Raw genomic sequence first — 25,790 nt, forward strand, 5'->3', positions numbered from 1 at the left:
GTTTCGAATTAAATATTTATAACCGCATAAAATCACAACCCGATTACCTCGCAGTCCGAGGAGGGTTGGCCGATTGACATCCCTAGTCATTTCTTTATTTGACAAAAAATTACTATACTACACATTTTATTCCTTATAATTTTATTGTTCGTAATTTTTATTAGTATTTTATTCTCATCATTTAACATAGAATATAAAACATATACACTTAATCTCATTGTCGAGGTCTATTAGCTTTTCTCTGAAGAAAAATTTACGTTGCAACCAAAATTGCATGTCCATTAAGTAATCAGCATATAAATTTAAAAAATCAATATGAAATTTAGGTAATCGGCGTGTAATTTTAACGATCGCGCTGACATTCTAAATTCTAATAGCCAGTACATAAATGTCCGGATCATTTTCGAATAAAGGCGATAACACAAAATCGATTATTCACCCTTTAATATTGTAGGGAGTGGAGTACTAATTATAAATGAACTATATTTGCAAATTTAGAAACATTATTTCAAGCTCCAATTGTGATTCTTTTCCTCTCCGCACCGCAGATCTCTCTTTATAGAAACACTGTACATAAGATTCCAAGAATCAAATGAATGTGTGTGTTTTGGTTTGTTTGCCACTTTGAAACTTTGGAAATTTACTACAAATACAGATACAGTTAGAAATCAGAGTTGCAAATAGAGACACAAACGTATATACTTTTGTATCCAATTATAGCTTAGTGAGTATAGAGAGAGAGAGAGAGAGGGAGAGTTGACAGTCACTGCTGATGGGGCAGTGTTACGGTAAGACGATCCCCACCGAAAACGACGATGGGTACCCCACCACCACCGCCGCCGCCGATCTCCCTCCCAGCGCCACTCCGGCGAGATCCTCCGCCGCCAACAGCCCCTACCCCAGCGCCGCCGGCGTCTCTCCCTCTCCGTCGAGGTCCACGCCGATGAGGTTCTTCAAAAAGCCCTTTCCTCCGCCCTCCCCGGCCAAGCACATTAGGGCCTCGCTCAGGAAGCTGGGGCACAGGAAGAAGTCACCCCGCCACGGCACCATTCCGGAGGATGCGCCGCCGCCGCCGCCACAGCTCGAGCAGCAGCAGCAGCACGCGCTTGATAAGAATTTTGGGTATAATAAGAACTTTGGGGCTAAATATGAGCTTGGGAAGGAGGTTGGCAGAGGGCATTTTGGCCATACCTGTTTTGCTAAAGGGAGAAAGGGGGAGCTCAAGGACTTGCCTCTTGCTGTTAAAATCATCTCCAAACCTAAGGTTCATCACTCTCATTTGTAATGTGCTTCATTTTATTGCCAAATAAACATCTGATTATCTTTACAATGAAGATGCATCTTTTTTAGCTTGGATTAGCTGATCAACTATGTATTCATGGTTTGGATAGGTTGGTGAATGTTTAGCAGATCAGGAGAACAGGTTTAGGGCTGTTGAATGTTGATTCAAAAGCATTTAAGATGTTTTTTAATCGGATCAACCAGTCATCCTTTTGAAACCTAACTTGCAGGATTTGATTCTTAACTTATTCAACTCTAATTGGAGTAATATTTTATTGTGTATTGGGTTATAGGAAGTTAACGACCTTAAAACTGGAACGGGTTACTGTTGAGGTGAAGGGAGGTTGTGGTTCAGATAAGGAAATGATTGAGTTGTCATATTGGTTATGGACAAAATTTAATTCGAAAATTCATTTTTCTGACGGCGTTAGGAAGTTAACAAACTTGAAACTGGAATGGGGTAACCGTTGAGGTGAAGGGAGGTTGTGGTTTCAGATAAAGAAATGATTGAACTGTCATATTGGTTATGGACAAAATAGCATTTGGTTCGAGAATTCATTTCTTTGACGACGGTAGGAAGTTAAACGGCTTTAAAACTGGTACGGGGTAACCGTTGGGGTGAAGGGAGGTTTGTGGTTTCAGATAAGGAAATGATTGAGTTGTCATATTGGTTATGGACAATTGCATTTGGTTCGAGAATTCATTTTTCTGACATTTTAGGAAGTTAACGACCTAACGGAATGGGGTAACCGTTGAGGTGAGGGAGGTTGTGGTTTCAGATAAAGAAATGATTGAGTTGTCATATTGGTTAAGGACAATAGCATTTGGTTCGAGAATTCATTTTTTCCATGGCGTTATTATGATATGTATCACGGGGTCCCTTTCAATCGTATTTATGTTGATATGAGCTTTAATATGACTGCTCCCATTATGATGTCTTTTGCTTTCCCCTTAAAATGATTGTCGAATTAGAGAATGAGCTATAAAAAATCCACCTTCAGCTTCAGAACATAATAAAATTTCATAATGTCCTTATTATCATTAAGGGTACTTGGAAAGATTACATTCCAACATTAGCAGGGTAAAACGAAACGGAAATAACCGTATTTGTCAGATCTCTATGATGTAGGGTCTAACCGAACAATTTTCTTTATACTTGTGATGGGTTCTTTCCTTCTTTTTCTTTCTGATTTTAGAATTTATGATGTTATGCAACTTGATTAATATCTCAATAAACTTTTTTGCAGATGACGACTGCAATATCCATTGAAGATGTTCGCAGAGAAGTGAAAATTTTGAAAGCTCTCTCAGGTCATAGACATCTAGTCAGATTTTATGATGCTTGTGAGGATGCCAATAATGTATACATAATAATGGAGTACGTACCCTCTCTCTTCCCCTGTGCTGATTTTGTGCATAACTGAATCTTTGTCTAACCCCGGTGCTGTTTTTGTGCATAACTGAATCTTTGTCTAGTGAAACTTCCTCTCTCTTCCCTGGTGCTGTTTGTGTGCATAACTGAATCTTTGTCTAGTGAAACTTGCGATTTTTCCTGATTGACCCTTTCTTTAGATACTTTATGCCCTTGATATCTGCTAAAAAATGTAGTTTCTTAGCAGGAAAAATATTTTGCTACACTTTTCCTAGGTCAGGCAATTTTTTAGTAGTTTCTTAACCTAGGAACAATAGTTGATGCTTGCTAAGACATGCTAAAATTTACTGTAAGATTCTTTTCCAAATATAACTTTATATCGTCGTTGACCTTATGGCAGAGCTTATATCCATTCCCTCCTCTAGGATGCAGATTTAGTTAAGTAATTTAATTTATTTGACATAAATAACTTTTAACAATTCTTATATAGAACCATCTCATGGAGTTTGGTCGATGCTCAACTTCAATACAACTGATATGTTGCTTCTTATAGTCTTACTTTCTCAAAATGAGAATTATGGTTATCAAAGTGACAGCTCTTGAACTAAAATTGTTACTTTGGCCTATGTGGTGGTTTCGTACAATTTTTTACTATAACACCTCGTAATTGGTTATATATAACTTTGTCTTTCGGTATGAATGATCTCTTTTAAATTAATGGGCTCTTATATAAAAAAATAATACAATTTGAACTGGGCAGGTGATTTGAAGGTTTGTATCATGAGTCTGTGATCCAATAAAGTATGTAATTCTGATATTGGCTCTCTCTCTCTCTCTCTCTCTCTCTCTCTCATTTCTTGCAGGTTGTGTGAAGGTGGAGAATTGCTTGACAGAATATTGTCAAAGTAAGTGATAGAAGTTTTCCTTTCATAGTCCTCCCGCAATCTATTAGGGAGGGGAGGTTGAGAAAAATCGATGTTTGTTTATGTTCTAATTTCTAGCCATCTTTACACTGCGTGCAGCAAAACACTCACAATAGTTTATTCATTTCAGAGGTGGTAGATATACTGAAGACGAAGCTAAACTTATTATTGTTCAGATTCTTAGTGTTGTTGCATTTTGTCATATTCAAGGTGTCGTACACCGTGACTTGAAACCCGAGGTAAAAAGAATTTTATTTTTCTATCTGTTTGCTATAGCTCTTGATAGAAGACTTTAACTTTCCACCCATGACATTGATGCTAATCCCAATCCACAGAATTTTCTATTTACCTCCATAAGTGAAGATGCTGATATGAAGCTTATTGACTTTGGTCTTTCTGACTTCATCAGAACAGGTAATAATCCATTTTATCACCCCATTTTCCAAAAACTGCTATCATTCGCCTTGCTGTAAAACCTAGATTTTTCGTCCTATTTATGAGATCAGCTATTGCCCAATAAGTTTATTATTAAATGCTGAGGAAATGTAGGTTAGATTCTTCTAGGTCAATTGCATCACCCTGCCTATTTATTTGTACTTAGTAGCTGTATTTTCTCGACTTGCTCGATTTTTCTGATCCGATTGTGCCTCCCGTTTTAGTCGTCTGGCTCTGCGGATTAAGAGTTTTTCTGAAGCTTCTCACTTTCTGTGCATGCCATGTGCAATTATTATATGTGGTTGTTCTTTTGAGTATTTGGATATATTTTTTGTTTATCAGTTCTTCATTCGCCTGGCTTTCTGAATTTTGTCAGTTAAGTCTATGACTAGTTCCTGTTTTCTAACATATCATTTTGACTTTTGGAGTTGAATAAGTGAACTTTCCCTAACGCACGTCATCTATATCACTAGAAAATTAGAAATGATTTTTTTTGTGTATACTGTTTTCAGTGAACCAAAAAGTTGTTACCAACGTACTGCTGAAATCCAAGCATTCGTTGCATTAATTAAGTAGATATCTTAGTTTTCTAATTTTTGCTGCAAATTTGACTTGGCAGATGAAAGACTAAATGATATTGTTGGAAGTGCTTATTACGTAGCACCTGAGGTTCTTCATAGATCCTACAGTGTGGAGGCTGATATATGGAGTATCGGTGTCATCACCTATATTTTGCTTTGTGGAAGTAGACCATTTTGGGCAAGAACAGAGTCTGGAATATTCCGTTCTGTTTTGAGAGCTGAGCCAAACTTTGAGGATGTGCCTTGGCCATCTGTTTCTTCACATGCCAAGGACTTCGTAAAGCGACTTTTGAACAAGGATTACCGGAAAAGAATGACTGCCGCACAAGCTTTAAGTTAGTATTACTCCATGAGTTTCTCATAAAGTCCAATTTGAAATCGCCAATATATTGCTAAACGATGCTGCTAACTTTACTTTTCAAAGTTTATGAACTTACATATATATCCTTGCATATGCAGCTCATCCTTGGTTGCGAAGTGAGAGCCATCCAATTCCGTTAGACATATTGGTCTATAAGCTAGTGAAGTCGTATCTACACGCTACACCTTTTAAACGTGCAGCACTTAAGGTTTGTCAGCTATTTCGGGAAATGTTATTTTAAAAGTTTGTTTAATTTATTACTGTTTTTGTTCTTTAATTCTAAGTTACTACACATGTTTGAGGTCTATTTGCATACTGATTTATCTTGTCTTTTGTGCGAATTTTCTAAAAACGCACACCATATGTGTGTTTTTTCCCTATTTTTTATTTCGTAGATCTTCCCCTGTTTGATGAGATTGTGCGCGATATAGTATTAATTAATCTTATATATATAGGCTCTCTCAAAGGCATTGAGTGAGGAGGAGTTGGTCTACCTCAGAGCACAGTTCTTGCTTTTAGAGCCTAGTGAGGATGGAAGAGTCTCTCTCGAGAACTTCAAAAAGGTCATCGAGCTTAACCTCCCGTCCCTGAATTTCTGAATCATGCGGGCCCATATTAACATGGTAATCGTTTTGCAGGCTCTTGTACGTAATGCTACTGATGCCATGAAGGCATCCAGGGTCCCGGATATCCTCCACGCGGTTAGCTAGCCGAGCCCTAGATACATATTTAACACATCACAAGTACTTAACTTTATGACACTAAACAAGCTAATTATCTTCTGTTAATTCAGATGGCACCATTATCTTATAGAAAGATGGAGTTTGAAGAGTTCTGTGCAGCTGCAATCAGCACTTACCAACTGGAGGCCCTAGAGAGATGGGAGCAAATTGCTTCCACGGCTTTCGAGCATTTTGAAGAGGAAGGTAACCGCTCTATATCAGTAGAGGAGTTAGCCCGGGTACGTATCTTGTCATCTACTAACTTAAATGTTGTTGTGTCACCTGTGGCGATCCCTGTTCCATCGTAGCTAATGGAATTCGGGTGGATGCAGGAGCTGAACGTCGGGGCTAGCGCGTATTCGATGCTGAGAGATTGGTTGAGGAGCGACAGCAGACTGAGTTTGGTGGGATATACTAAGTTTTTGCATGGGCTCACCCTTCGGAGCTCAAACATGAGACATCATTAGCTAAGCTTAGCTTCTCTTGATTCTTGATTGAGGGAATCCTCGAAAAGAAATTATTTTGATGGACACAGATTTTGCGCATAAACTGATAACAATTTCATGTACAAATGTAGTAGGGGCATGCCCCCTCTTTAGAGAATTCATACTTTTATTTATTTTTTATTTTTTTGTTTAATTTTTATATTCTTGATATAATGAATGGAATATGTGTTAACGAAAGCGTTTTGTGTGGACAAGTCTTTTGCACTACAGTCTACAGTAGTACTACTATATATTGAAGCTGTATAAAATCTGAATAGTTGAGTAGTAAGAGACACTTTGTTAACAAAAAAGTTCTTCAAAACATAATTATAAAATTTACACAATATTAATAAGTTGAGTGTCTTATATCCTAATTATGATAATTATATTACTAATAGTAAACTCGATCTACATTTATAATACTGTACTGCTCTTTATAGTAGTTTATACAAATACATTTTATTTGCCAGCGTTAACTACAAACAAACAATTCCTTATAATAAAAAAATGTTTTTTATTAGGAAGATTGAGAGAATAATACTCTGGCGGGAAGTATTCCAACTTATTGCTCTATACTATATTATTCTACTCCAACTTTTTGCTCTATATATTCTACCTCTACTTTTGCTGGATATATTGCGATTGGTCGATCATTTCAGATTAGGGTTTCTTTCAAGGTACGGCCATTCATTTTCTCCCCTCTTCGTATAAATTTTGACTTTTTGGACGAATATTTGGAGCATTAGTTTTGATAATTTTTGTATTGTTCGAGTTGTAGCAGTGTTTATCCTTGGCATCATTAATGGCTGGAAAGGGCGAAGGACGTGCTATTGGGATCGATTTGGGGACGACATATTCGTGCGTGGCGGTGTGGAGGCACGACCGCATTGAGATAATAGTGAACGATCAGGGCAACCGCACCACACCGTCCTACGTGGCTTTCACCGACACTGAGCGTCTCGTCGGCGACGCCGCAAACAATCAAGCCGCCAGTAATCCAATTAACACTGTTTACGGTGAGTTTTCTCTACTGTGATTATTGTTAGTATTTCAAATTTTGGTGTACATGTACTTCGTGTTTTGTGTGTGAGAGATAGATACCGAGGAAAATACGGAAACTTCAAATATTGCTTTTGAATGTAATCATACTTAATTGTCTGTATATGCCATATGGTATTTATAAAAACATTAATGTTGATCCATTTGAACTTGTGTATGTATAAGGACAGTTTTTTATCCAAGTTAAATCAGGATCGACTGTTGATGAAGTGGAGAGAGGACTAATTAATGTAAGATGTGGTTGGAGCAGACGCTACTAGCTCCACCTGGGGAGATGAATATTATTTATGCACTCCAAGTCTCTAACTAGTTGAATTTTATGCTACATAGATGCCAAGAGGTTGATCGGACGCAAATTCAGTGACCCAACGGTTCAAGATGACATGACGTTGTGGCCATTCAAGGTCATATCCGGTGCTGCCGACAAGCCAATGATCGTGGTAAATTACAAAGGGGAGGAGAAACAGTTTTCAGCTGAGGAGATCTCTTCAATGGTGCTCTCCAAGATGAAGGATATCTCCGAGAAATATCTTGGATCAACCGTCGTCAAGGATGCTGTCGTGACTGTGCCTGCTTATTTTAACGACTCTCAGCGTCGGGCGACCAAGGATGCTGGAACCATTGCCGGTCTTAACATTATTAGGATCATCAATGAGCCTACTGCAGCAGCCATTGCATATGGTCTGGTTGAAGGAGATACCTCTGTTGCAAAAAATGTGCTCCTTTTTGATTTTGGTGGTGGCACGTTTGATGTGTCACTGGTGACGATTAAGGCTTGCATCATAGAAGTGAAGGCTATTGCTGGTGATACTCATCTTGGAGGTCAGGACTTGGACAATGGGATGGTGAATTACTTCATAAAAGAGTTTAAGCGCAAGTATGGTAAGGATATAAGTGGAAGCCAAAGAGCTGTTAGGAGATTGAGGACTGCTTGTGAGAGGGCAAAGAGGAACCTTTCTTCCACTTTCCAAACCACAATTGAGATTGAAGCATTGTTTGAGGGGATTGATTTCTTTACAACTATAAGTCGTGCTAAATTTGATGAACTTAACGCGGGTTTATTCAGCAAGTGTGTGGAGCATGTGGAGATGTGCCTGCAGGATGCAAAGATGGAGAAGAGCAGCGTTCACGACGTAGTGTTGGTTGGGGGATCGAGTAGAATTCCCAAGGTTCAGCAGCTGTTGCAGAACTTGTTCAATGGAAAGGAGCTGTGCAATAGCATCAATCCAGATGAAGCTGTGGCATATGGTGCAGCTGTGCTAGCTGCCAAGTTGAGTGGTGATGGCAATGACACCGTGCAGAATCTGGTTGTTTTGGATGTTACTCCTTTGTCCCTTGGTGTTCATTGTGATGGAGATATCATGAGCGTAATTATTCCGAGGAATACAGCCATCCCAGCCAGAAGAACAAAAGGTGGTTTCCACACAGTGAAGGACAATCAGACCAGTGTGATGATTAAGGTGTATGAGGGTGAAAGAAGCAGGGCATCAGACAACAATCTGCTTGGGCAATTCAATCTCGAAGGCATTCCAGCAGCGCCCAGAGGTGTTGCACAAATCAACGAGTGCTTCGACATTGACGTGAATGGTATCATGACTGTGTCAGCAGAAGTAACGGGGACTGGAGTGAAGAAGAGCATCACCATCACTAACGACAATGGCAGGCTGTCCAAGGAAGTAATTGAGAATATGATTATGGATGCCAAGAAGTACAAGCAGGAGGACGAGAAGCATAGGAAGAATGTGGAGGCGAAGAATGCCGTGGAGGACTACGCCTACAACGCGCGGGACACCATCAGAGGTGCAGCCAGGCTCACACGAGCAGACAAGAATAAGATGGAAGATGCTTTTGAGTCCTTTATACAGTGGTTGGAGTTAAATAAACATGCAGAGGCTGATGATTTTGAAGACAAGATGAAGGAGCTCGAGACCATTTTCGACCCAATTATTGCCAAGATGTAGCAAGAATCAATGTGTTACGATTTAGAGAAGTAGTTTGGCAGGATCGTGTGGTTGTTTTTGTTCCCTTTTACTGGTATACATACCTTACTGAAGTAAGGCAACATTTCAGTGTGCGAAATGATCTTGTTTACAGCTATAAGTTAAAAGTGAATGAAACCTAATTATAATTCAATAAAAATTCTAGCTTATTGTAAAATTGCAATGTATTAATGATATTAAGTGCATATTTTTTATTTGACAATGTAGTATATGTCTAGCTTAGTAAAATCAAGAGATTTCGAATTATTGGTCTCAATTCGCTAACATTTTAAGGTTTAGGATTAAACTCAGCTAACTTTTCAGAATATAAGATCAAGACATGCAATGCAAAGTGTTTTAAAAGTTTTTTGTGTTGGCCTAATGATTCCTCGTGCAAAACCCATCCGCCTAAAAATTTCTCATGTGCCAAGCTTCTTTACCTAAATCCTAGTTGGAATCTGTTATAAAAGAAGACAGAGCCTCTCTTCCACTTATACTCCCTCCGTTCCTCATTAATCGTCCACTTTGGTTCCGGCACAAGTTTTAAGAAATGTAAATGAAAGTGGGTTAAAAAGTTTAGTAGAATATGAATCCCACTTTTATTTATTGATTTTATAATAAAATGCGAGTGGAATAAATTAGTGTAATGTGGAATCTACTTATCATTAATGGTAAAAGTGAAAGTGAGCAATTTATAGGGGACGAACGAAAATGACAAAAGTGGACAATTAATGGGGGGCGGAGGGAGTAATTGACAACGCACGTTTCTTACATTCCTCAACCGCTCGATCAATCACACACTGAATGATTGAGAAACTGTTTTGTTGTGCCTCTGATAGATTTCTGGCCAAAGAAGGTGACTTTGGGGAGTGCGGAGGGAGTTGGTCTAGAGTATCGAAAAGAGGAGGTGTGGAGTAAGCGGCAGAAATTTCAATGATTTTAAGAATTTGGATCCACATTTGAAGCGGGTAATTTGGTCAATTGATATATGTTGGGAGAAATAATAAGAAAAAAGAAAGAGAAAAATGATAGAGAAAAAAAAGCAAAATTCTCTATTATGAAAAATTCGCATGTCTCGATCACATATTCTGAAATATTAGCGAATTTAATCTGAGACCAATAATCTCTCAGTAAAATCTGGCTTAGTAGTGTCTTACTATTTTAGAATTCTATATTCATTAATCCGACTCTTTTCCTCGTAATTTTACATGATGTCGGAGTTGTGTTTCCAAACGTCAAATTTAATACTCCCTCCGTCCCATAGAAATTGGTCATATTTCTTTTTTCGTTTGTTCTATACAAATAGTCCATATCCATATGTGACAACATTTTTCTCCTTCAATTTTACTACTACTACTACTACTACTACTACTTTATTATGTATGGGTCCCACCGTCCACTACACAATTTCACCTATTTTTTCTCCTTCTCTCTTATTTTACCAATTTTGCATTAAAACCTGTGTCAACCCTATGTGACCTATTTCCATGGGACGGAGGGAGTATAAACTCTAGCATTCAATTACATTCATAAAAACTGGTCGGTTAATACGTAAACATAAACAACAAAACTACACAAACAACAATTTCTTATTTTGGTAAAAAAAATTCGTAGTACAAGATACTCCTAAGAGCATCCACAACCGTGCTCTTGCCAGCGGCACGGTTGTGGGCCCGGGCGGTACTATTCATGCCTGATCTCTGGCAAGAGCACAACACCCACAACTGTGCTCTTCCGCAAGGACGAGCACAATTAATTTAAAATTCAATTAAACAATAACATTTCCATAATATTAAAATTCATTTAAAAACCACAATAAATATTACAAATGACAAATAAAATTAAACATTACATAATTAAAATCCTAAAAATTAAAAATTACATAATTAAAATCCTAAAAATTAAAAAAACCACTACTCGTTGCCGAATTTCGCCCACATGTGGTTGATTAGGTCTTCTTGTAGTTGATTGTGGATTCGAGTATCGCACATTGTGTGTCTTGTCTCGATCCTCTGGCCAACCGTCGTATGCTCGCTTCGGCGTGGGGGAGACCTCGCTGTTGAGCTTCCGGCTTCGTCCTCGATGGATGTAGCAGCGATTTGATCTAGTGCGTTGAGGAGGATGAGCGGGGGTATTCGCCGCGACATATGCTTCGTAAGCGGCACGATGTTGTTCGTAGTATTCTTGTTCTTCGCGCTCCGCTTCCGCCATGAGATGAGTGAAATCCATTTGATGTTTTAAGTGAAGGTTGAATGTGTTGATAGTTTGTATAAGAATTATGAATGAGAGATGAATGAGAGATGAATTGATGTGATAAATGAGTGATGAATGTGTGTATTTATAGATGATTTTGGGAAAAAAAATAAAAAAAAATCAAAAAAATTCAGAAAAAACGGGAAAAAACGGCCATATTTTTGGGATTTGGAAAATATATTTTTTTTATTTTTTAGCATTATTTATAATTAAATACCGATTTTTTTTTAAAAAAAAATTTTGAATGTTGCCCAATCCCGTGCCGCCACGTGTGCGTCCGCTGGCACGGACGTGCTCGATACATCGAGCAGCGCCGTGCCAGCGGCGCGGACGGCGGTGGCGACGGACGCCACCGCTGCGTATGCTCTAAAAAAGAACCTATCAAGAGAAAGACTTATGCTACTTCCATCCCAATAAATTTGGTCTATATTTTAGATAAGTAGATTATGAAAGTTATATTTCATAGTTAAGTAGGATTCACTAAATTTAAATAGTACTCCGAAGTAATTTTTTGTGTGTTAGAGAGTTTTTTTTTTCTTTTTACGTGACATTCTTAAGAATTCTCGATATTCTCACATGAGTTTGAAGACAGTGAAGAGCTCCGCACCATGCTGAAAGTGCTTTCACTCGTTCCACGTGGCGTGCATTGATATGTGGCTTTGTTCACATTGGAGCTTCTTCATAGCACGCCGCTTTGCAAGGTCCCGGGTTCATTTCTGCCAGAGGCTTGTGCACTTCTCAATCCCTAGTCACATCCCATTGAAATTTGAAACCTTGTGAATTTTCTACTTTATTGTTTTAATTTCTCAGAAATGTCCATTTTTTTGAATTTTTGCAATGCTCTATAAAATATTGTTACGTTTGCAAATTTAGAAATTACTTCAAACGTGCAATTTTATTACTCAAGACTATAGTTCCATGTGTATGAATGTACTGAATCTAGTACGGATATAGACAGGTCAACGAAATCTTGAATATATGTCGCCCATACAATTTAACAAGTTTGGATTAGATAAAAAAAAATAAAGATTCAGGTACTATTCCAATATTAATCATAGTTTGATATATTTTCAATTTGAAAAATGCATTCACGTTAAGAATTTTGTCCAAGCAAGTATTAAGGCAATTATTCACCACTATTATTATAATCTATTTTTCTTTTTAGAAAACAATAAAAGATAAAAATAGAATTAGTTTGATGAGAAATGAGAGTTAAAGCATGAAATTAGGAATAATGAAGGATCAGTAAATTCGGATCTATTTGTATATATTATCCATTCATCCACACTCTCACCAAATCGCTTCAAAAAACTGCGTCTCCCTCTTAATTCTGTCTCAACAGGTGTATCTTCACTTTCTCTCTCAACAATTGGTGATTCAATTCTATTTATCGTGCTGCGCATTTAGTTTTTGCTCGATTCTGTTGCTGTAATTGTAATGGAGATAGATTTTATTGGATAATGATGAAATGTGTGCATGAAAATGTTTTATTGCTTTGAACAAATTAGGTAATTGCGCTACATCTGATCCGATCGTTAAATTGATTCATGCATAGATCGAGTTTTTTTTCAAAATCAAATAGCATGCTTGTTTTTGGAAATCACATTGATTGTTTTTTGGAAATCATATTTTGTTGTTCCAGCATTTTTCGAATTGATTTATCACACATTTGATGTGACGAGAAATCAAATAATGTAATCAAGATATCTGTATATGCGCTTATTGTGTGTGGAACATGTTTTTTTTTAGTTAAAAAAACTAGTTCAAGATGGCCGAAGCAGAGGATATCCAGCCACTTGTCTGTGATAACGGAACTGGAATGGTGAAGGTATAATAACTCCATCAATTGCTTGAGATCATCAATTTTGTAAATTTTGATTATGCATTGATGGTATCAAATTGTGGTATTGTTTGTTTTTAGGCTGGTTTTGCTGGAGATGATGCTCCACGAGCTGTGTTTCCTAGCATTGTAGGCCGGCCCCGCCATACAGGTGTGATGGTTGGTATGGGACAGAAAGATGCATATGTTGGAGACGAGGCTCAGTCGAAGAGAGGTATCTTGACTCTGAAGTACCCCATCGAGCACGGTATTGTCAACAACTGGGATGACATGGAGAAGATTTGGCATCACACATTCTACAACGAGCTGCGTGTGGCTCCAGAGGAGCATCCCATCCTCCTCACTGAAGCCCCTCTTAATCCAAAGGCTAACAGGGAGAAGATGACTCAGATCATGTTTGAGACATTCAATGCTCCTGCCATGTATGTTGCTATCCAGGCCGTCCTGTCCCTGTATGCCAGTGGACGAACCACTGGTAAGAAGTTCGCGTATATATGTTGATACACTGATGGTGATATAATGATATGCTGGCGTGGTTCGTTCCTTGTAGGTATTGTGCTGGATTCTGGTGATGGTGTGAGTCACACTGTCCCAATCTACGAGGGTTACTCCCTCCCACATGCCATCCTTCGTCTGGACTTGGCCGGGCGTGACCTTACTGACTACCTGATGAAGATCCTGACTGAGCGTGGTTACTCGTTCACCACCTCAGCAGAGCGAGAAATTGTGAGGGACATGAAGGAGAAGCTCTCCTACATTGCTCTGGACTACGAGCAGGAGCTCGAGACTGCAAGAACTAGCTCCTCTGTGGAGAAGAGCTTTGAGTTGCCTGATGGGCAGGTCATTACTATTGGCAATGAGCGTTTCCGTTGCCCTGAGGTCCTCTTCCAGCCTTCCATGATCGGTATGGAAGCAGCGGGTATCCATGAGACCACCTACAACTCCATCATGAAGTGCGACGTGGATATTAGGAAGGACCTCTACAGCAATATTGTTCTCAGTGGTGGTACTACTATGTTTGGCGGTATTGCTGATAGAATGAGCAAGGAGATCACCGCCCTCGCTCCCAGCAGCATGAAGATTAAGGTTGTTGCCCCGCCTGAAAGGAAATATAGTGTCTGGATTGGAGGTTCCATTTTAGCATCTCTCAGTACCTTCCAACAGGTTGCTTACCATCTTCAATCAACAACTTTCACTCAACCTTCATTTCCAATCTTATAACTTGACTATCTCATTTATACAGATGTGGATATCCAAATCCGAATATGATGAGTCGGGTCCATCCATTGTCCACAGGAAGTGTTTCTAAGCAGGTCATCTCACAAGGTTTTTGGCACTGGATCAAGTGGTGGTCAAAACCAAGTTACGGATTTTTATTTCATTAAGATGGTAACAGAGTTGTTGTTTTCTTCATTGTTCCTATTCTTTGAATTTTTTTTCTTTCTTTAGTATGTTTCTCCAAGAGCTACAGCTGGTAAAAGTTAGATGAATAACTCGACGTTCCAGTTGGATTGAGAAAGACTATCATCTTGAGCTGGTAACTAGGAGCGCACTGTATACTATCGCTACAACTCATGTCGCGGTCTGCTGGTTTTCCTCAAATCTGCAAGGGATGCTATAGTAATAAATTAGGATGGATTTGTACTCTTTTATGTTTTATTTTCATCTTTTCGCTTGTAGATTTTGTTCCAGATGCTTAATAAAATGTGTGTTATTTCATTGGCAAAAACTGCTGTTTCCAAGTCCTATTCTTGATTGTTTTTCATTTATCACACACAAAAATGCATGTCTATTTTTCATCTGGTACGGCACAGGCGGTAAACTCAGTATTTTCTTAAAGATACTCCCTCCGTTCCACAGTAATAGAGACATTTCATTTTGTGCACTCATTTTGAAAAAATAATTATAAGTAGTTAAAGTGGAAAAAAAATAATGTAAGAGAGAAAATATTGTAGATAAGACTCTTCTATACATCATTCTCTCTATTACTTTACTCTTTCTCCACTTTAACTATTTAATATCATTTTTTCAAAACTGAGTGCAGAAAATAAAATGCCTCTATTACTGTGGAACGGAAGGAGTAAGTAGAAAGTACTATAACTCTTGGAGCTAGTCCTTCGAATCGACGGTTTTCTGCAGATAAATTTACAGAAGGTATTGGGACAATCACCTATCAAGTTCTTCAAGAACGACTGATGGTACTAAGCACAATCCCTTGCTTTGAAAGGTTAGATCTTTTTTCTCCTGTCAGCATCGTTGTTTGCTTTCCTGATAAAGTGTGAAGCATGTCCTGCAAACAAAAGAACAGAACTGAAACTCACTTAGATGTTGAAAATGGTTAGGTCGTCTCAGCTAAGACAATTAGAACAAGCTAGTGTAAGGAAAGTTGAAACACCTCAATCTGGTCTTGTAGTGCTTGGATTGAAGCAGAAGCCTCAAGAAGCACTGAAGCTGTGTCTGTCTTCAAGCAAAAGAACTGAAACACACTATAGATGTTGAGAGCATAATATCACAATAGAAGCAAATATAGTTTTGATGTCCACTATTGCCAATTATAAGCTGTTTCTTTCAGTTGCTAACTTGCCATAAGGAGAAACTAGCTTTTGAAGAGTTACAATCTTGTATGTTGGTTTCTCCTCCTCGACGTAGGCTCCTTCAAACTTGACATCAGTTAAGTAGTGTTCGGATGCATTAGCTTCAAATAAGTATGAATAGTACTTCCTTCATTATAACATAAAGAGAGAATGGTGTAATAATTGCACCTTCTCTTTGTGTATGCTTGGCAGATAAAAAATTTACAATTATGCTTCTTTATTGTTTGACCAAGCTTTGCCTTTTTTAGTTAATTTCTATCCGTAGTCTTTCCTTAAATGGACTATGTTCTCTTGTCGGAGAATGTCTTTGTTGCCGACTATTAGAAAAAAAAAAAAAACAAGTTTGATGACACGTATAGTCTTGGCTGCAAGTAGTAAAATTGTGTTTATTGCTCAAGTTGCAGTTTTATTAATCAAATTAAGACTCATTTTCATTTAATTGTAAAGTCCCCTTTAAGCTCGTTTTGCTTGATCCTTCAATTTGAGAATGGTAATTTTGGAAACAACATAAGTACAAAATTAATTAATGAGTTAATATCAAACCTTATTGTAATCGTGTCGACAAATAAAGACTTGACGTTTCAATTTGTGGAGCCTACTTTTACATGCATAGAAGTATTATCATTCTTCGATAAGAACAGATTTTCTTCTCTCTTTTTGTCAGTTGAGAAAAAGTACCCATTTTTTAGCTTGATGTACACTACTTTATAAAACACCATCCATCATGGACTATATTCAGTTAGAAATTTAGCCATCGCAAATTTAACGTTAAAAAAAACTTTTTCCAAATCAAGTGGCCAAGCTGATCCACTAGAGTCATTCTATACTAAGTACTGTACTACTATTTGGTTAATATTAGGCCAACATATAGTTTCTACCGGTTTGGTTATGGTGCATCTATTTTAATTTTTAGTAATATTATTCAGATTAATTATACACTAATTTATCTTGTATCTAAAAAAATTCAAAATGAAAACATCCACAATTACAATACAAAGTAGACAAACAAGAGGTGGCAAGACGTATGTTTGTTAGGCAGGAGATGTTAATCAATTTACTCGACTTATTGAAAAAGCATAACCCACCTAAAATATGTTTCTCAACAGAGTCAGCTTCCCCTCACTGGCTGTAACAAGAACCCGGACCAATTGGAGGACGGCGAGCATAAAAGTTTCTAACCGGGGCTGCTGGGACACCACGCCTCGTCAGCAGACAGCGAAAATACTCTAATCTTTGCAGCACGGTTGTACTGTTACGCGAAGATCCAGATTCCGGCGCACTCCATAGCCTCTCTGCGGGAACATAAACCAAAATTTGCATAAACGTTGAGGCGCCATTACATGTCATTTTGCATTGAGTTGAACAGAATCATGTCACATTATCTATGATTTGGAACACATGTTCAAGGCTCTAAAACAGTAAGATAATCGATCAACGTTCAAAAACAGTAGCAAATGTGAATGGCACGTGACTCAGTGACCAACTACCAACGAAAGAACACTGGCGATTTCTGCACTCTGATGTACTCGTCAATAAGGAAAATCTAGATGTCCGAGAGTTTTTATTGGAACTCACTGGACAAGGATTAACACTAGTAACTAAAGCTTCAATGTTCAATTGCAGTAAGGTCTTAAGTATGAAGTGTAATTTACGGTGCTTTTAAGAACATACCTGCTGCTGCAGCTGCTCGAGGCCATATTGTCTGCTGTACATCGGATGCATCAGCTGTTTCACCCCACATGCAAACTTCTCCCCCAAGCACAAGTTTTTGTTGTGAAGCATCAGTTATATCTTCTAGCGGCTCAGTGTAATAGACTGATTCCCAGGGGACATCTAAGTGGTCTAGATACCAGAAACCTTGGTTACTGTAAATGCATCGAAAACCTTTTGCCACAGCCTTAGGACAAACACCAGCTCCCAGCCTATATTTTCATCGTGCAAGTATGTTAGACCAGAGAAGTTACTACTTACTAGTACATCTAAATTTTAAAGCTGTATATTAGAAATATACCAGTTATGAACCACCGTCTTGGGGTTGAGACTTGTAGGAAAGCTGTTGAAGGTTTCTTCCCTGAGAATATGGACTAGATATCAAACACAGAAACATGCCAATTACTTAGAATTCGAAGAAGCCTGCTCCTGACAGCATAAAGTTCAAAATAGTTTACAGTTGCTATCAGTTTAGGAATGACAAATGATAGTGAGAAAAGAATATCCAGGTACTTGTCTATGGTGGGAAAAGAAAATACAACTCTAGAGTTCAGATATGGTTTTTGAAGAGACTAACAACTCACCAATTAACTGGAGTCCAATTTAGAGATATAGCTATTTCCTGAGCTCGTAGTACGAAATATTTGTAGGCATCTTTTGCACTCATACTATGATCTTGAAGCCTGCATATTGATGTTGTAACCGTAATCAACACAACAGGTAGAAAGTCTAACAAATACTGTCCTGAGAACAATAGAAAAAACCATGCAAGTCCAAACAAGAGAAATAACCATGGTTCATACAGAGAACAAAAAAACAGCTAGATGATAGATCTACATATTGAAGTTTGTGGAGACCTAATTTTCAAGACACGTAATATGGTTTTTATGAGTCTATGAGTATATCAGAAGACATAAGTGATTGATGATATGTTAATGACAAGAAACTTTAAGGACCTTAGAAACTTTGCAAGAATAACTACATGAACTTTGCCATAATGCAATTACCAATCCATTCGGATGATTATAGAAAAAGGGTTGGGACTTACCATTGCTTCACATGGGGGGTTGAGGTCCAACAATCTGCATAATTTCGAAGAGGCGGATTGAGAATGAAATCAAATAAATGGGCAGAAGCAGTAAAAATAATATATCCCACAGATAGAGCACACGGTTAAACTACCAAATAAAGCATTAATTTGTATTTCACCTCTTTTAGATGACAAGTTTTCTAAAACAATTCAAACAACTAACCAGTGCTCAACAACTGCCCATATTTATTTCTTTTATAGAGACTAGTGATGGCATGTGTGATAAATCAGTTTCCCCCAGCCTGCAGAAACTTGTGATTAAGTTCCTTCACCCAGCAAACATAATACTAGATCTGAGGGAATCTAAATCTTACTTTTTTTGTCCCAGAAGTATTCTTATTATATCAGTAGTATTTTGACACATGATTACATATCAAAGAGAATAGTTCAAATTTCAGAATGCATAGCCTGAGGCCTTTAACCAATCCCTCAATTAAGCAGTTACATGTGTTTCCTCTTAGCGAAAAAACACGCTGTTATCTTATCTCATATGATGTTTAAAGTTAAGCAATTTGCGTTCAAAGGAACAGATAAGAAAGGAAGAAGCTAAGAGCTGTTACCTGTGTTGACCTCATCACCACCTAAATGGAAAAGTCCAAAAGGAAATATCTTCTTCATGTCTGCAAGTACAAACCAAAATTTATTCCATGGCAGAGAGCGGTCACAAGGATGTTTCCTCAGCTATATGCCTTATTCTTATATCACTTGTGATGCAAGTAGATCATGAATAGCAGCATTCATCAATCAATATAAGCATCTAGAAGCTGGAAAGGCCAGTAACTTCTGAAACTAGCCTAGCAACAGAAGTGTTGGTTTTTGAGTTGCATTCTATGCCGTGATATAGTCACCTGAGGCTAATATTTGTAAAAGTGAAAACTAATACTCTGTATTTTATAAGCGCTTTTGCCAAATTAGATTCTAGATGGAATTTCTCATAACAGTCACAAATCACAATTTTTATAAAAATTTATGTCCACAAACATACCACATGCACAGGAAACTAGAGATGGTTTGTCATGTACTCTCACATAAGACTAAATGATAACAAAAAAAAAAAATGGGATTATTTAGTCCACGAACATACCACATGCACAGGAAACTAGAGATGGTTTGTCATGTACTCTCACATAAGACTAAATGATAACAAAAAAATAAAAATGAGATTATTTAGTAAATTAAGTTCAAAATGACCAAATATATTACTTCAGGATTTACTAACCTCTGCAGCAAGATAATCACAAGTGGTCTGAAAAACTTATATAATTATTATAATTATCACCCGCCAGACCCATAGGCAAGACCCCATGAGGAAGACTCATTTACAATGGACTGCACTAGGAGTAGTACTTTAAGATTTGTAGTCTGCTTTACGAAAATGGACCAGCAAAGTTACTTATGCGAGAATCTCTCTGTACGGAGTGAAGTTTGCAAAGTTCCAAATGGATTAGACAAACCAGTGAGATTCACTTTACAAATAAATGTGCAGCCTAACAGCAAGATATGCAGATAACAGACTGATGCATATCAAGAATGTGAAGGACAGCATAATATCACATAATTCATTCAAGAGAACATATCTTAACCTGAGAGTATGCCAGAGATCAAATCAAACGTAAAGTTTTTAGAAACATCTAGAGGCTCTCTGCAGGAAGAGGATGGCCAAAGATCAGGGTATCCTGTCCCCCTGCATACAGAAAAGCGTCATCTGAACAGGAGTATTTTGAAGGGGTGGATGCATTCAGCAGATAAGAGTGAGTATGTCAGTTTCTTGAACAAGCATATATAATGGTCAGACTTCTTAGCCAATGTTCCTATAATCCCTATCTACAGGAACACAGCAAGAAATTATCAATTGAGACATTTGAACTGCTCAAGATTAGTGATAATTCTATTATCAACAGAAGATCCCATTTATGAGTCTCCTTCAGGAAAAATAGACATTGTGTCAAGAAAGTACAAATCGGCATGTATGTACTGTTTTACTATTTCACCAGAATTTCTAGTATAGGAGTAATAAAAAGATGACCAGTTCATATCTGACTTCAGCTGAAACTAGTAATACTGAGACACATATCCCATATCAACAAAAGTCATTAAAGACTTGCAGGAGGGGCACAGGTTCCAGCGGGATAGCTCCTGCATTTTTTTTATTATTTTTGGTAGATGTCCATGGCATACGCACCGGTTCAGGGAATCAATCACCCACGTAGAGGCCTAAGTGACAAACATAATAATGGAACCACTAATATATGACAATATGAGATAACCATAGAAACTATGTTTTGGAAGTTATCTACCATAACTTGCTCATCAGCATTTACGAATATTAACCAACATGCAACAGTTGGCAAGTGATGCTATTAAGAAGTAAAGACACTGCATGGTATCTGGAAAATCAGAGTCTGATCGAAAGGACATAAAACTTAATAAATCGTAGAAATAGTTTAGCTTTAGACAAAGGTCAGTGGCTTAAGGGAAAGAATAACTTAAATCTCAAATTTTACCATGATTCTGCATGTCCAGGAACATCAACTTCTGCCATGACATTAATACCTGAAAATATAACAATCAGATGATTGAGATATTGTACAAAGAAACAGAGAGGACACATTTGGACTCAGCGTCAAAGTTCGACAAATGATCTTAGCTTGGTTAAGCAACACTAATTTAAAAACCAACATTATAAACAAAAGGATCTACTTTCATTCTCTCATATCACACCGATTTTTTGCAGTAACTGTATTTTGGTGATGACAGAATTGGAGCATTCATATTCATAGGATGACAAGGAGAAAGCTTCAGCAGACTTAATATGAAACAACTTGAAGTGCATTCTATATAAAGATTAAATACTTAAGCAGATCATATCAACAGACATAATATTTTCTTGATTCTATGACACAACATACCTCTCTGTTTTGCAAAACTTCAATGTAGGCCACAAGGAGAATATGTTGCACATGGAACAAATTATTAGATTCTCGTAACTCACAAGGCCAAAATAAAACAAAAGTAAAAGAGACAAGATGGGATGTGCTCATTCTATTAAACCAAATTAAATTAAAATTCATGAGTCGTAATTTAGATAAGAATAGAGAAATCATCAACAGATTAACATCCTCCTACATAAGTTCAGATTCCAGGGATTATCTATATATCAAAAGAGTCTATTATTTCCTGACACTGGTAATGGAAGATAAACCTACAAAATCTTAATCAGTTTGTCAAGAGTGAGGATACACGGAGATACTAAGCTAGTTACTGGATGCAGAACTGATGCAAAAGTCAGAGCAATGTGCAAATTTCTCATCACTCGAGGCATAGAAAAGTTAATTTGAAAACTTCCAGCAATACCATAGAAGGTAGGTTCTAAAAGCGAATCAAGATGAAAATATTGGAACATGTATGGTTAGACTGACTGGGATTTCACAAAGAAAATAACACAAGGTCTGCAGCAGCAAACTTTTAACTACTTAATGCCTTCCACATTACAGAAATACCAAACTTAATAGGACCAATTAAAGTTCCATACAGACATTTACTCGCTCCTTGTAAGACTTAACAATCACTGAGTAGGATGTGATAGAACTAGAATCTTACTCAACAATTTCAGAAGCATCGTCTATGGTATATCGCTCCCATTTTGTATATGCCCCTTTCCACAAATTCGGGAAACTTGGGACTTCAAGAGGAAATGACTCTTCATCTATGATGTGCCAGTGGAGGACATTCTACTGAATGCAATCATCAAAACTCTTAAATATGAAATGGAAAAAATGTCTAGAGAAAGAAAAGTATATTTGATTCATATATCTTACAAGTTTAGCAAATGACATAGACTCTATAACTTGCTTGATTATCTCAATTGGCAAATAGTGCCTAGATGTATCTGCAAAACATGTAAACAAGACATTCAACTTCAAGCAACTTTATAAAGAACCATAGTAAATGAAAGAATATCAGCAACTAAGGCTCCACCTACCAAGCAGAAGACCGCGGTATTCAAATCTCGGCTTATCTTGAATGTACCATGGAGCATTATACAGTTTTACAGTTTTGGTACCATAATCAAAAGCACATAGCTGGCTCAATGTCTGGACAAAAAAGTATTATCAAGAGTCATTACAAGGTTAACGATTACATTTCTAACGTGTAACTATTTTTTAGTATTATCCGAGAATCTCAGTATTACAATGCTGTTTTTTTTTAAATCATGAACCTATTACAATCAAATATACCTCTAGGCCGTGCACCGCTCCGTAGACAGAATTTGCCTGCAGGAAGTAATAAAGAAGTTTATGAAGATCATAAGAATAGAGAAAAATGGCACAGCAAGACATGCAAACAAAGCAGTCAGTCAGCAATACGAAAGTCATGGTCCTATTTTTCTCACTTTTGTGGTTGGTTTAGTTTACACACAAATAAGAATTAAGATACTCCCTCCGCCCACAAGAGTATGCACTTTCTAATTTTAGAAACTATTTTCTCTGTATTGAGGTGGGTCCCATTCTCCACTAACAATACTTTAATTACTGTTTCTTTCTATCTCTCTCTTACTTTACCAGCTGTGCATTAAAACTCGTACACAACCAAAAGTGCATACTCTTGTGAGACGGAGGGAGTATTAAACAAGCTGCCACTGGAATGGATCAAAATAACAAAACAAGTGGCTGGCAAAGTAGATGGCCACTCATTGAATGAGCCTGGTAAAACAAACACTGCACATCTGACGAGATGCTACGTGATCTTATTAAATACTAAGTCAACTACTAGGAAGGACTGACATTCTGCCAGCATCTCAACCCATGGAAAGTAATTTCAATTCATTAATATAAATCTCCGTCATTAGCACAATGGTAAAATAGAGATAACCTCGGGAGAAATTTGCAATTTAAATTCGAACAAAAAAATGAACTGAAGTAACAAAAGCAACGTTAGTATTGAGTGCACCTCAATAGTGATTTCACCGATCACCGAATGCGCGTTGCTGGCGGCCACCAACAAATTGTAACTCTCATCAACTCCAAGTTGAAGCTACAACACAATTAAAAAAATTGAACAAAAATCACACGAATTAAAGCAAACAACGGCGCTCGTAAATTCCAAAGTACCTCTTCATCATCTGAATGAACAAGTATAGTCAGTTTACTGAGATCATAGTCAACTCCAGCGGTCGGCAACTTTAAACTAGCGTGTTCGAAGATGATTCTCTTGTACCTTTCAAATGCTTGGGAAACGATTCGAGAGCCGCCGCCGTTTCCGCTGGTAAATAAGGCCAGATTGGGGTTAACTGTGAGAGTTTGGTTGCCGGAGGTGTACTGCAAAGGCAACGGCCAAATGTAAGTCGGAGAGTCATCCTTGCCGACGTGATTGAGCTGGCGGAGGAGCTTCAGGTCTAGATTTCGGGAAACAGTGAGCACCGATTGCGAGAAGAGGAGAAAAGCTGCAAGTAGAAGATAGTTGGTGTTTGGCGATGATGGAGAATTCATTTTTTGAGAGAGAGAGTGGAAGTGGAATGTTTGTTCCTCACGCCTCCATTAAGCATCCGCGGTGGTGCGAATGTCCCCACAGACATCCAAAGGTACCTCGTGTCTTGTCGCACGGACTTCCCACTGTAGAAGCCGCGTCATATGAACATCCCACTGCACAGTTACGGACATCCCAATGACATCCTGACAGACTTCCCACATTAAAAAAATCAGCAATTCACCAATTTAACAATTTACGGAAGAAAAATTCGAAACGAATACGGAATAAAATTTTCATTAATTAAAAAAAAGTTTATTTTTTCAAAATAAAAAAAATAATGCAAAAATCACCATCATGTGTTCATAATGCTCACCACCACCACTATCACTACCACTACCACTACCACTACCACTACCAGTACCAGACATTACGGAAATATAAAAGAAATTTAGAGAGAGAAAAACTTGTTAAAACAAGTGGTGCGAATGAAATGAAATACAACGAGACGTATTTATAGAATTTTTTTTAAAACAATAATGCAAAAATCGGGAATTCCGCGCCGACGTCCGTGGGAGTCAACGCAATGGCGGGCGTCCCGACGGACGTCAGCGGAAAGGCGCGGACATGCGGTGTCGGTATCGGATGTTCGTATCCGTTGAACAGTTGCACAATGGCGGACGTCGCGCACGCCGATCTGACATCCGCGCGGAAGTCCGCCATTGCGGATGCTCTTAGACACGCTAGTGCTAAAAACATGGTTTGGATTTTAAAACATGGTTTGGATTTTAAAACATGTTTATTAATCTATTACTCCCTCATCCCATGTTACTCGCACTTTTCATTTTAGACTGTAAATTTGAGATTGATTTTTTAGTGTAATTAAATTAAAATTTTAAGTGTAATGAGACATCACTTAATAAATGATCTCTTAACTTAAACTAACATATTAATTAAATGCATTAATTCTAACTTAAACTATAAATAGTGTAAGGAGTTTGTGACGAACCGAAAAGCAAAAGTGTAAGTAACATGGGACGGAGGGAGTAATATATCTTAAATGGATAAATTTGAACTTAGTTAATAAGATTACAAAGTGGAGCACTAGAATGCAACAAACTAAACTAATGAATCTACATGACTTATATTTTCAATTTGCAAATGGTTATACCGCTAACATGTACACCCTTTATTCCTTGTTAATAGAGACATTTATTTTGAGCATGATGATTAAGAATAGTCTGTTAAGTAATGGTGAATAAATTAATAGAGAGTAAAGTAAGAAAGATAAAGAGAGAATAAATAAGAGAGAGTTACTTTTTTTTTCCAAAAATAGGAATGACTCAGTTATCTTAAAACTTCTCAAAATAAAATATAAAAAAAACTGCTCAATTAACAAGGAACGGAGGGAGTACTAGTCAATAGAAGAAAATAAAATTTATGGGATCAAACGTGACGAAAAAAGTTACTATCAAAATAACAGTCATTCTTCTTTCGTCCCTAAAAAATATGAACATTTGGTTCGACACGGATTTTAATGTATAATTGCTAAAGTAAAAGAGTGATAAATGGTAGTCTAAATAGTGTTAGACGAAAGTAGACTCTACAGTCTATGTTATTAGTAGTGTAATGTAATAGT

At 37.5% G+C, this 25,790-nt stretch overlaps 4 protein-coding genes across 5 annotated transcripts; 3 read left to right on the forward strand and 1 right to left on the reverse strand.

Annotated features, from left to right (window-relative positions):
* Positions 1-530: 530 nt before the first annotated feature.
* On the forward strand, positions 531-6,375 carry LOC121802047 (CDPK-related kinase 3-like). The gene is made up of 11 exons (XM_042201592.1): positions 531-1,264; positions 2,529-2,659; positions 3,517-3,558; positions 3,707-3,815; positions 3,912-3,990; positions 4,631-4,927; positions 5,052-5,161; positions 5,409-5,516; positions 5,592-5,654; positions 5,747-5,914; positions 6,008-6,375. The coding sequence occupies exons 1-11, from the start codon at positions 773-775 to the stop codon at positions 6,140-6,142; spliced, it is 1,734 nt and encodes a 577-aa protein (XP_042057526.1). The 5' UTR covers positions 531-772; the 3' UTR covers positions 6,143-6,375.
* Positions 6,376-6,725: 350 nt separating this feature from the next.
* On the forward strand, positions 6,726-9,376 carry LOC121804589 (heat shock cognate 70 kDa protein 2-like). 2 transcript variants are annotated; one of them, XM_042204193.1, is made up of 3 exons: positions 6,726-6,837; positions 6,942-7,176; positions 7,550-9,376. In XM_042204193.1, the coding sequence occupies exons 2-3, from the start codon at positions 6,963-6,965 to the stop codon at positions 9,178-9,180; spliced, it is 1,845 nt and encodes a 614-aa protein (XP_042060127.1). In that variant the 5' UTR covers positions 6,726-6,837; positions 6,942-6,962; the 3' UTR covers positions 9,181-9,376. The 2 variants fall into 2 exon arrangements, with proteins under 2 accessions (XP_042060127.1, XP_042060128.1); XM_042204194.1 differs by having other exon boundaries at positions 6,728-6,837; positions 6,939-7,176.
* Positions 9,377-12,657: 3,281 nt separating this feature from the next.
* On the forward strand, positions 12,658-15,033 carry LOC121804428 (actin-1-like). The gene is made up of 5 exons (XM_042203968.1): positions 12,658-12,793; positions 13,201-13,279; positions 13,373-13,766; positions 13,842-14,455; positions 14,535-15,033. The coding sequence occupies exons 2-5, from the start codon at positions 13,220-13,222 to the stop codon at positions 14,598-14,600; spliced, it is 1,134 nt and encodes a 377-aa protein (XP_042059902.1). The 5' UTR covers positions 12,658-12,793; positions 13,201-13,219; the 3' UTR covers positions 14,601-15,033.
* Positions 15,034-16,816: 1,783 nt separating this feature from the next.
* LOC121804426 (beta-hexosaminidase 1-like) lies at positions 16,817-24,222 on the reverse strand. The gene is made up of 15 exons (XM_042203967.1): positions 23,797-24,222; positions 23,636-23,719; positions 22,924-22,959; positions 22,668-22,779; positions 22,504-22,574; positions 22,286-22,416; positions 21,595-21,611; positions 21,190-21,238; positions 20,269-20,369; positions 19,246-19,305; positions 18,644-18,677; positions 18,180-18,278; positions 17,897-17,956; positions 17,557-17,807; positions 16,817-17,177 (listed from the first exon to the last, which is right to left on the reverse strand). The coding sequence occupies exons 1-15, from the start codon at positions 24,172-24,174 to the stop codon at positions 17,005-17,007; spliced, it is 1,656 nt and encodes a 551-aa protein (XP_042059901.1). The 5' UTR covers positions 24,175-24,222; the 3' UTR covers positions 16,817-17,004.
* Between the last annotated feature and the right edge of the window lie 1,568 nt (positions 24,223-25,790).

Source organism: Salvia splendens, chromosome 5 (genome assembly GCF_004379255.2).
Source record: "Salvia splendens isolate huo1 chromosome 5, SspV2, whole genome shotgun sequence".
In the NCBI taxonomy this organism is placed as follows: domain Eukaryota; kingdom Viridiplantae; phylum Streptophyta; class Magnoliopsida; order Lamiales; family Lamiaceae; genus Salvia; species Salvia splendens.